Source organism: Rhea pennata, chromosome 24 (genome assembly GCF_028389875.1).
Source record: "Rhea pennata isolate bPtePen1 chromosome 24, bPtePen1.pri, whole genome shotgun sequence".
Classification (NCBI taxonomy): Eukaryota; Metazoa; Chordata; class Aves; order Rheiformes; family Rheidae; genus Rhea; species Rhea pennata.
Window position 1 is genome coordinate 157,701 of NC_084686.1, and position 11,936 is coordinate 169,636.

The 11,936-nt window shown below is 46.4% G+C and overlaps 1 protein-coding gene across 1 annotated transcript; it reads right to left on the reverse strand.

Annotated features, from left to right (window-relative positions):
* Positions 1–5: 5 nt before the first annotated feature.
* On the reverse strand, positions 6–10,337 carry VPS11 (VPS11 core subunit of CORVET and HOPS complexes). Its single transcript, XM_062594552.1, has 16 exons — positions 10,169–10,337; positions 9,425–9,573; positions 9,103–9,238; positions 7,850–8,013; positions 7,501–7,748; positions 6,922–7,123; positions 6,488–6,639; positions 4,782–4,968; positions 4,190–4,333; positions 3,495–3,683; positions 3,020–3,181; positions 2,421–2,560; positions 1,936–2,138; positions 1,238–1,409; positions 905–1,127; positions 6–267 (listed from the first exon to the last, which is right to left on the reverse strand). Exons 1-16 carry the CDS (start codon positions 10,320–10,322, stop codon positions 106–108), a joined length of 2,787 nt encoding a protein of 928 aa, XP_062450536.1. The 5' UTR covers positions 10,323–10,337; the 3' UTR covers positions 6–105.
* Positions 10,338–11,936: the final 1,599 nt, after the last annotated feature.

The following is an 11,936-nucleotide window of genomic DNA, read 5'->3' on the forward strand; positions in this document are numbered from 1 at the left end:
TGCCGTCCGCGTCGCCGCCGGGCAGGCCGCTTTATTAGGGGCTGGGGATCAAGGAGAGTGAGGGAAGGTGCAGGTGCCGCGGGGGCACAGCCACGCGCCGCGGCACTAAGTACTGCGCTTGGCGTGCACGAGCAGCTCCCGCTGCAGGCCGGCCTCGATCGTCGTAGCCGATTTCCCGGGCAAGTCCGTGATGAGGGTGAGCTTATTGAAGACACCTCGCCCAAAGTAGTCGGCGACAACAGAGAAGCCGTCGTTTGAACATTTGAGCTGCAGGACACAAAGCGGCATAATCAGGAAAAGGCTGCAGCCGGATGCCTTCCTTTGCATCCCCTCGCGTTACAGGTGCACTTGTACACTTTGCAGCACTTAAAGTGCACAGGTACAACAGTATGACCATGTCCCTTGCGTTTTTGCTATTTTGGTTTTCCTCCATCCACTGGGACATTCAACTTCTATGAAGTCAGCTATTCTGGCTTCCCTCTTCCATTTGAGCCATGCACAGAGAAGCTTATTAGACAGATTATTCTAAGTACAAAAGCTACCAAAAGCACACTGCCTGAGCTGCTCTAGCTTTTTTCAAATGCACAAGCATGCTCCAGCCAACATCCCATTCTGAACACTGTTTAGTCCTCAGGGAAGCACTGCCTCTAATGCATTGGAGCAGTACTGTCCACATGCTGAGATAAACAGCTTCCCCTCCATCTTCGCAGAGCATCAAGGAATCCCTCTTACCCTATGCTTAAGCCAGTCACTCCAGCTCTTAATGCCTCATTATTCTCAGTCAAGAGAACCTCGTCTACAGAGTAACTTTCTACCTTACCCTTCTCTACCAGCCTTAGGGGCCTGCAAAGAAAGCTAAATCCTGTTTATTTAAACTTGCAGGACAGACAGCATGCTACCCTACCTGATGCTGAAACTGGTCATGCAGATCCCTCTTCTGCTCCTGGGCTCGGATCATGTCCATCACTTTGCGATTTTCAGGCATGCAAGTAGGACATTCTGAATCACTCTCAGAGTAACTTTCAAAGCAATGCTGGTGGAAGGAATGACCACACAGGAAGTGGACTGAAGGCAGCTCCAGGGCACTAGTACAAATACTACACTTGGTCTTCTGAAAAATCTTGGGACTGAGACCATGAAAAGAAGAAGGGTGAAAAAAAACAAGGTATATTTTCTTCTTAATAAAGTGAAATAACTTTCTACCCTGTATAAGACAAGACACCACAAAGTCCTGCACCTTGCTTTTAGCTCTTCAATCTCCTGGCGGATCCTCGTGGTTTCTTCTCGGTATTTTTGAATTCTTTGCTCATCCTGCTCAATTTGTCGGCTCTGCTTCTGCAGTTTGTTCACAAGATAATCCTTAATCACAGACAGCGTGGCTGTGGAGTTATGAGCCAGAGTCTGCACAACTGAAGACAACCAACATGTTAGTTTAAATGTGAGTAAAAAGCTGCAGCTACATTAGTCTTACCTGGATGGACCACTTTATTTGAAGAGGTCCCTTGCAGGCAAAAAGGTTCAGATCACAAACCTCATTTAAAGACTTTGTTTAAATGTGACCACTTGAGGGCCACAGCAACTAATGCGCTTCCAGAAACAGGTGACTGGGAACACATTTGGATAGCTCAGATCAAAGGGACAAACCCCAGTCAGATCAGCTTCTGTTCCTACTTCCCAATCAATCCACTGCGGGAGTTAAGGCAAGTCCTTCACCTCTCCACATCGATAGGGCAAATCAGAGATGCACATGCATTTATGTGTTTGAAACTGCATATGTTTGTCCCCAGTTAGGGAGTTGTCACTAGCACCACTGTTCCCTACAGCGCAGGTTAGTAATTTGAATGTTGGACTCAAACTTCATTGACAGCTCTCAGACTTCTAGTGTACACAGAACACTATAAAACCAAGTTTTTTGGTGCCACATCTCAGTATTACCGAGCAGTGGAGGCATAAGATTCTTGCTCTCGATGTGTTTTAGCACTGCAGCAATATACTCCTTACAGTCCTCCTCCTTCCGTGCAAAGTAGCCAAGAGCCTGTTCCCAGAGGCAAGCCTCTTGGTCACCATACAACTCACACACCTCAATCACCTTCTTGTACTGCTCATTCTGCATGTGGTAGTGCATGATCTGTTGGAAACTAAAGGAAAAGGAAGCAGATCAGCTATACAATCACCTCACTTGTTGAATTGTTATGGAGATGCAAGGTTTTCACCCTGCCATGCAATCTCCAGACATTGCCACAGAAGCCAAGACTGGTCTGTCATTCATTCTCTGCATAAGTGCCTTGCTATAACAATATGAGATTTTCAACTAAGCCACGATCTACGATTTTCACTCTTCTAGGGCAGGAAGGCTTATCTATGGCTCAGCTATCCCCATGACAGGGAAGAAAAAACATGGGGAGAAGAGCAACACTCACAGCTTGCCCTGTTCATAGAGGTAGAGGACACCATCCTTGAAATTGTGCATCTGACACAAGACCAAGGCCTTGTCAAAGACCGTTTTGAACCTTCCACTCTTTAGCAGGGTGATGGCTTCATTGTGCAGCTTCTCCTTTATCTGTAGAGAAACAGGGCAAGGCAGAACAAATACACACATGGACCGCTTTGCAGTAAGACCCAGTGACAAGTTGAAGCTCTTCTAAAGCAAAGGAAAAGTGCTCTCGTTCATCCTCTAGCCCTATTAAGCAAACAGGACACAACTTCTTTGGCCCAAATAACCAATACTCTCAGGGGCCAAGGCAAGCATACACAGCTTGTTTTGTGGGATGCTCACAGAGGCTGTATTCTCTGGCATCCATGTCTGAATGAGACTCTCAGAAAACAAGCTCAGCCTTATTAAACGGTATCCTCTCCCAGCAGACTGCTTTCTCACTTCTTTCTTTGTCCAGGACAGCACACTTATCGCTTCATGTTAACCCCTCCCCCCCATGGAAAAGTTACAGGTCAGCAGGAGTGCAAATAGCTTCACCAGACACCAAAGTTCCCTCTCAAAATACAAAGCTGGAGGAGTTCAAACCTGTTCATCTTGTTCATGTGCCCAGTTCTGAAGCTGAAGTTCCAGCAATGTGTCATAGACACCTTGTGGGGAGTCAGACTGCACTTCAGTCATGTGCTCCAGAAAAGCCTTTAATTCTCGGGAGTTGTTTGCAAAGACCGGAATGAACTCCTCAGAATTAGCCTGTAATACAGCCCAGAAAAGGTTAAGCACCCAGACCAGCCACAGACAGACAGATGCTTCTTTCCCAATACATAAGGCACTCATTTCCAGAGTCTCTGGCACAAGACGACTATTCGGTACAGAATTCCAATTAACACAGAAATCAGTACTGAGCAATAGCATCAGGGAGTCTCTTGTCTCTAGTGGTAACACCAGGGCAGGTCTGCTCATTATACTGAAGACATCAGGCCTGCACCAGAAAGCACGTGGAAACATCCACTTGGTGCAAACTTGCTACTCTAGAGCAACAATTCTCAGCCAGTGCAAACCATACCTTTTTTCCTTCCAGCATCCCAAGGCCTTCTTTGTCTCCTGAAGGCCGGTAATCAGTGCACAGTATCTTCAGCAATTCCGTGGTCTCATTAGGGACATGGTGCATCAGGATTTTACCATACCGCTTCATGTTGCTCTCTGCCTGATCAAAAGGCAGCCTTCCAATGTACCCCAAAGCCTCCTGGTAATTCTGTGGGGGCAGGCAGCAAGAATCACATGACACTAGCACCTGTTATCCACTTCAAGGTCACACCTCACCTTGGGCCACAGAGAGCACTGAAGACATGCTGCAAGTATACCATGAAGGTATACTCCATTTTTGAATTTGCTCCGAATTACCACTTAGTTCACTATTCCTGCTGATTTTCCTGCTGATTCCTCTGTGAGGAATACTGGCCATGGCCCATGGGAAGACAACAGTGATTTAGATCAGTTTGTCACTAAAGATCCTCTGTTCTCTTAAGTGGTTCAGAAAAAGTCATCTCTGAGATAAAACATTTAACTCTTCTGATTTCCACTCTCAAGAGTCTAATGTACAAGCCAGAAGCAGAGAACCACTGCGTAAGAAACAGCAGGCGTTTTCATTGCTGCCTGAATAATCCTATAGGAGTCCATATCCATGGAGTCCTAGAGAATTCACTAGTGAGAATACGATTTATCAGGGGTGTAAGAAACTGAGCAGTGTCATCGCCTCACCTTGATGTCCTCTAGCTGGATTTTGAGGTACCATTCATGATGCGCGTGCTTCTCTGCCAGGTACACAGCATGGGAGTAGTAACCCGCTTGACGAAGCACCTTGATTGCTGTCTCCACATCAAAGCGGACCTCACTCTCACTAGTCTATGAGAACAGAAGCAGGAAGGGAGTTCCCCCCCCCCCCCCATTATTCCCATAATCCGCAAGTAGCGATCATTTACGTGGATGGAGGAAAACCAAAATAGCAAAGACTCATCACCTCTCATGCAAGGGAAAGGTCACATACGCAGAAAGGAGATAGTCTAACCACCTCTCAGCAGACTGCTAGTCACACTGGCTGAAGCCAGCATGCTCCAAACTTAAATGGCAAGCCAGCCAAACCCAGAATGAAGCTGAGAGTTTGGAAATAAAGGAGCAAAGACAAAGGTACTGAGAAACAAGTCCCATTCCGTCTGCCTTCCCCCTGTCCCCCCCCCTTTTTTTTTTAAATAAATACAGCCGGATCCAATTTACTCTGTCACCATTACCACTTTTCACTTACCATGGCAGCCAAACAACTTTGCATAGTTACTAGTTCGCCTTCCATAATTACCTTGATGAACTCCTCCAGTTTGGAGCTGTCTTTGAGTTTGGTATAACAATTCAGCAGAAGTGTGGTATGGTCTGCATTGGCCAGGGACTGTAGGTGGAGAGTCTGCAGATAAGCAGTGAGGTTGTGTATACGCTGAGCATCCAGGAACTTCCGAATAACATAAGATGGCTCCAACTTTCCTATAGTTCTGAGGAGGGGAAAGAGTCATTTTACAAGAGTCCAGATAGGCAGTGAGTCACAAATGAAGAAATTAATAATGGAGCAGGCAGAACACAACTTCAGTAGACACTAACCAATTAGGGAGCACTCAGCTACATATCAGAAGAAACAACCAGTTATGGTGTAACCAGACCACTCATCTGTATGTACAGTGAAACAACCAATCCCCTCTGCAACAAAGGTTGCAAATTTTAATGATGGTGGCAGCACACGAGGAATTTATGTTCCTTTAAGGAAAGGGTGAAACAGTAGACTACGCTGACCACAACCAACCAGGAAGCCCCAAAAAGGGGAACAGCTGCCACATTTTCCTTAATTTCAGACTGACACTCAAAGCCTTGCATTCAAAATTCTTGCTGACATCTGAGCAGTTTAGCCATGGTTACACTGACGCTTAACACAAATCCACAATAAAATACATGCCAACTCTTACCAAAGGTTAAGACTCCACAGAGCAAAGTTTCAGTTATAGATGAATACTGCACTTCATCACATTTTAGAGAGACCGGATGTTAAGTTTTAGCAAGCCCCAAAACAGTGTCAGAAGTTTTGTAAAACCTGAGAAACTTTACAACAGACTTCAGTCGATCTGTTTGAGCGTCTTCCAAGACTGCCATTCCTGATCAGATCACATCATCCATCTTATCTACTGCATTGGCTCTGACTACAGCCAGTAGTTAGTATTTCCAAGAAAGATATAAGACAAGCAACAGAAGAAAATTTCATCCTTGCCTCCTGTGATAGCTGTAAGGCTCAGTGTACTACACAGTTTTCTTGTCAGCTCTTCAAAAGCTTTGCCTACATTTAAAAATAGCATTTTTTTTCCAGATAGTGTTGGTGGCTACATGAGTACCCAATTATGCCACGATTTGCAAAGAAAGTTAATGCTGGGTTATCAGAATTCTATTTTTGCATTGCATAAAAAGCTTTTTTCTTATCAGTCAAATAATATACCATCTTGAAATTACACTGAATTGTGTCCCCTTCTGCTTTGAGATAACAAGAACAGATGGTCCTGAACCACTCACTCTCTATTACACCTTCCTTGCATCACATTAGCATTTGCTCATTTGCTCTCCTCTCCTCAGTAGGAGACGAAAAACTCATCTTTTGTATTTGCCTCAGTGGCAAGACCTGACAGACCCTTAAATCTGGTTTGTCACGTTTCTGTGAGCCTCTACAGTCTGACAGCATGCTTTTGGACACAAGATAGCTGGAATAGCACACAAAATCCCAGATGAGACAATCCTTTGTTTATACTGATACAATTTATGATACAATCAAAGGGAAGTAGTTCACACTAAGGTGCAGGCAGTCACTTCCAAGTAACTCTTCTGAGACTTTTAATCAGATTGATATGCCTCTCTCCACCAGCAGAATCCCTCACCTTCAGCCAATGTCTTTTTTTCTGGGCTGAGGCACATATCAAGGCTTCTGCACCACCTATCTGTACTATATTATCTTGGCTTCACATAACCCCTGCTTACCGGATATACTGTTGGATGGCTCCGTCATGGTTCCCCTTGTTGTACAGATGATCTCCATATTGCCGAAAAATCTCTGACAAACCGTCACTATCCAGGTGGTGACTCTTGGCCAGGTTAATAGCCATTTCAAATAAGTTCTTTCTGAATAACATCTGTTAAATATGGGATAACAGCAGCATGAGGGAAACATCATTCCCAAAACAAGGTTAAAACATGCCTGGAAAGTAATTTTTTTCTTCTTTCCAGTGCTGCACATGTAAGTGCATGCGGGCTTTTAAATATGAAACGCTTACAACACTGATTATGCACAGAAGCCATCTGGTCATTCATTATGTCACTCACCTGAATATTGGCTGTTCAACTTTTCAATCTGTGAAGGCAGTACAATCTTGCAGATATAAGGCAGAGACTAACAACAAAATAGATTTACGTGCCTCAAGTTTGGTCTGTGTATCCTTCTCCTGCAGGACATGAATCTTCCCATCTCTGGTCAGTACATACAGAGACCCCCACTCTGCTAAGACATCTACTATATCATCAAAGATTGAGCTGTACGCAATGAATTTGTTGCACAAGTCATAGATATTCAAGATCTGTTTGTCTGAATTCTGTGCCTCGCTCCCAGCAAACTCTGACCTAGAGAGCAGAAGAAAGTTTCAGAAAATCAGGAGAATGTGACTTGATTGTTTTGGATACTTATACAAACTAGGAATGCCCAGAGAGAAAGACAAGTGGGTTTCATTGAGATGATTAAACTTAGTGGGCCCATACTTATGCAATAATTTCATCTGCGTGTTAGACCAATTCATATGACTGGAAAAAAAATCCCGCTAGTTCAGCATACTTGATTGTGCTGCTCCCTCAATAGAGGTTAATGATGTATGGGGTTTGGATGAATTTTGGCAGCCTCTGGCAAAGTTGCAATCAGCCCCTACCGTGAAGCCTCACAGGGAAGAAGGGAAATCAGGAAACTGCACAAGTGAAAAGAACTCATCTGTTCCAAGGAGCCCTACTTTGGAGAAGTCTTTCGGTCCTTGGAGACAATGATGAGGTACCCCCGATACCAGTGAACAATCAGCTTTTGTCCCTCGAAGGCAAAGCACGGGCCACGTTCATCTGGTTGGTAAAGGTACACACATTCATTTCCTGCCACAATGAACTGAAGATCCTGGGAGGGGTCACTGAGAGAAGAACAGCGCAATCCACAACCGTGACTGTCCAACTCCAGATGAGGATAATCTTTCACCGAGAGTGTATAAGACTACAAAGGAGATGCAAGATTTTGGGAATCACTTTGAACTCGACCCTGAAGCCAATGCAATTTGCAAGTCAGAGTCTCATTTTTAGTACATAGCTTCCCACCTGGATGTTCTCTGTGGTCACCACAAACAGATGTGTTGTTTTGCCAGACTGTCGGAAAGCAAGGCCAGTAATTGGGTAACTGCCCTCATGGAGGATCTGGGTCTTACTATGCCGGTCTCGAGTGATGTCTCCTTTTGTAAGTACGACACTCCCGTCTGCAAAACCTGGTGAAGGGGACAAAACTGTTTACTCAAATGGCACACTTTAAATACTATTCAGTGTGAGTAATGGCAGCTCTGGCGAGTAACAACACCTTGCTAGCCAGCAAGATATTAAAGAATGGGATTGCCGCAGGTTCTCACTTCAAACAGCACGTACCAGACTATCCCTGATTAGTCTTATTATATAGTCCATAGCTGTCTCCTGGCTGCACACGTGATGCCATTTTTCAGTGACATTCAACTTGTCTTCCCCATACAAACTTCTTCACTTGCAGGTTATTTTCCTTTGTTCTTTTGTACTTATTTATTTATTTATTTTTAAAAGAACAGCTATCTCATCCACCAATTCTAACTACCAGTTTAATTAATTTGCTCATTTAAAATATACAAAACACTCAAAAAAAAAATTCCTGAAACTGAGTAAAACACTAGGTTTCTACAACTTGCTTAGGGCCCTGATCCTGCAAATTGTTTCAAGAAGAAAGGCCACAATACACATACGGAAACTTTGATTTCAGTGTAGGGATCGACCCATAGAAATAGCTTGTAGACTCACAACTCTTGCTGGTCTTATTCTGTCAGTGTTTAAGCAACAAAGACTATAAAGCAGCATTTAAATCCAAGCAAAGAAACTATTTTCTTTCTTTCTTTCTTTCTTTAAAAAAAAAAAAAAAAAAACAATTTCTACACAGTAACTGAGAAACAAACATCTCTGCAACCTGAGGTATCAGGCAATCCATGATTTTTTCTGTGCCACCATAAACACTGAATTTCATAGTAAGTTCTTTACACTTGAAACCTTATTGATGTATAGGAAAAAACTACATTAACTAAAAATACAGGCCCCTCTTCCAAATATCAAAGTTAATACAGTAATATGTATAGATGCACACTAAACATATACATTTATCTTCTCAAGCTCTCCAGCAGTGAGATACACAATATCTCTGCAAGTAAAAACTGGACAAGAACAAAAAAAAAAAAAAAGTAGTCAGAATGCTCAATCCTGACTTTTTATGTCATCCATTCAATCTTCCCGCATCTTAGTACCATAAGATTTTTCTTTAACTATTCCTGTTAAGTTTTACTTACCAATAGCCATGAAATTAAGATTCTCATGGACGGTTAAGCAGGATACAACTGTGGGCTTGTTACCCGGTATTGCTGAAAAAATCCGTGTGCAAAGAGGATTACCACCATCTCGTTTCTCCAGGTTCCACACTTTAACCTACAAACAAGAGAAGAGGCATAGGCAAAACATCAGGTGTTCGGAAGCGAAGAACGTGCATCAGAGTTCACAGAGCCAAGGATCAGCAAACTATTTAAGATACGAAGCTCTGCCAAAGGAATCACAATAGTCTTTATAAAGACTCATAATACAAATGAGCTTTCTTCTCTTAGCTGTTTGACTTACTAAAGGATTAATGCCTTCTTCATCCTCACCAACAGAAACCAGGATACTGTGCTGCTTCAGCTGGTACAGGTGCGTCACCCTTAGCTTGTAAGCTTGGAAACTAGTAAGCTGAAGGGAGCGGGGCAAAAACCAGATCTGACCTTCCATATGTAGGTCATAGTTAAGTCACATCAAGACAAAAAAACACACCTCTAGGCATGTCATAATCCAAACCTTCATACTTCCCTGTTGCTGACCCCCCTCCCAGCTGTAGGCTTGTTATTTGAATATGCTATTTGAATAAAATAAAGGAAAAATAGCATCGTTAATAGACTTATTTTACAGAAAACAGACCCTTCTAGATCTCACAGGGATTCTGGCCCTGGCATCATGTTGCATCCAACACGGTTAGCGCAATTTGTTTATACAAAGGGGTACTGCACTCAGGCAGGCAGATCACTGCATATTTAAGAGACTGACTGGCACCCTAGAGCTGTGAATTTGCACCTGGCATCTGGACACTACGAGAATGACTGCACCAGTCAGGCACAACATCCCTTTAGCCTGACATCCTGAGGGCAGCCAAAGAGCGCCGAACACCCAGCGGCAGCTCTGAGCGTGCAGGGACCGGAAGAGCGCAGAGAGCCACCGCAGTGCCAGGGCTGCGCCGCCCGAGCACGCCCGGGCCGCCGCCCCGCGGGGCAGCCCGATCCCCGCGCAGGCCCCGGCGCCCGGCAAAGCGCCTCTCGGCGCAGCACAGGATATCGCCGAACACGAGGCTGCCTCGGCCCGAGTCGCAGACCGCGATGCCCGGGGGCAGCACGAAGGGCTTCCCGCCGGCCCCATCGGGCCCCGTCGGCTCCTTCACCACCTCCCTGTCGAAGAAGACGAAACGGCGCCACTGCAGATACGCCGCCATCTTGGGGCCGCGCGGGGCCCTGGTAGCGGTCACGTGAGCGACCCCCCGCCCCTCGCCTCTCACGTGACAGGCGGGGCAGGGCGCATGCGGGCGCGCGCCGCGGCTGAGACTGCGCATGTGCGGCGCGGGGGCCCCGGGGGTGGGGGTAATGCGGAGCCGCCGCGGTGGCGCCTGGTCCAGCAGCAGCGACATCACTAACACTAACACCAACACCAACTGCTTGGAGGGGCGGGTGCAGGGCCGCATTCGCTCTTCAGCAGAGGCCGAGGTGCGGGCAGCCCATATGGCTCGCCACTGCCAATTAGCTGTGCTCCCAGTAATGACAAGGGCCTTTCCTGGGAGCAGCATGGTCTTGGCTGTAGCTAGTGTCTCTTTACCACAGGTGGACATGCTGCCCGCAACAGGCCCATGACAAATGTGAGGGCATTTGGCCCCAGTGGGTGCTGGTGATGTAGTGGAGCAGGGGTGCATACTCGCACTGTGCCAGAGCTTTAGATGGGAAACTGCATACAAGACCCTGTCCCACTGTTTCCTGGAGCTCCCCTTGCCTCCCTGGATTTGGCCCTGCTTGAGAGGTCACCTGCCAAAGGGCATGTGTTGACTCCAGCTTGATTTCACAGCTGTCACTAACTTTACCAATGCCCCACAGCCCAGAAGCATGATCTGGCCCGGCGGCACTGGTTCGCTTGCCCGTTATAACCTGCACAAGCTCACCAAAAGAGGGAGAAGGGAGGGCTGTTGTGCCTTGAAGTGTGACCATGTATTGCAATCAAAGCCTGCCCCTGTGGGATAGTGCCTGTAGAGCAAGAGCTGGGCAGGCATTGGGACATTCTCCTGCTGAGCCTCCTCCCTGTGACTTACGGGGTGCTGGCGTCACATGTGGCCTGGGTGGCACCAGCTGGAGACTGCACCAGTGGAAGGGGCAGGAAGAGTTTCTTCCCTTCTCCCCCACCTAGCAACATCCAGGGATGAGAGGCCCAAGGAGCCTGAAGCAGAACCAGTGGCAGGCTCTGCTGTGAGACACCTCTTCCCCTCCCAGGCTGCTGGGCCTGGACCATGGCTGCAGCTTGGCACAGCGCAGCCCCATCAGCTGTGCTGCCTGCACAGAGTAAGCACCAAAGCGGTGGGGGAAGCTTTGCCAGCCGTGGGGATGCTCCCTACTGGGTTCTACTATGGGCTGCGGGGAAGCGGCACAGCGTGCAATCCCCAACAGCACCTTCCTCCACTTGCTTGCTGGGAGGTGGTAGCCCCCTCCCTCCCATGCTGTCTCGCTGTGGCACAGCCCCTCATTTCCCACAAGCAGCACAATGGACACCTCCACGCTCCCTGAGTACAGCTACCACAGTTTAAGCTGGTACTAGCTCAAGAATCCAACAGATGGAATAAATCCAGGACCTAACTAAATTACAAACACCACAACATACAGAATTACTGCTGTGTTTGTGCTGACATGTTAATACCTGAGAAGCATTAGGAAGGCCGCACACTACTGCATTTCACGTAGACTTGAGCTCAGTTTACAAACTATTTCAGAGCCTTCACAGCACTGCTAGTTTAAGGTTCACATACGGCTTTGGACAACCCTTTCCCCTCTACCTGCTCACTTAAAGAGGT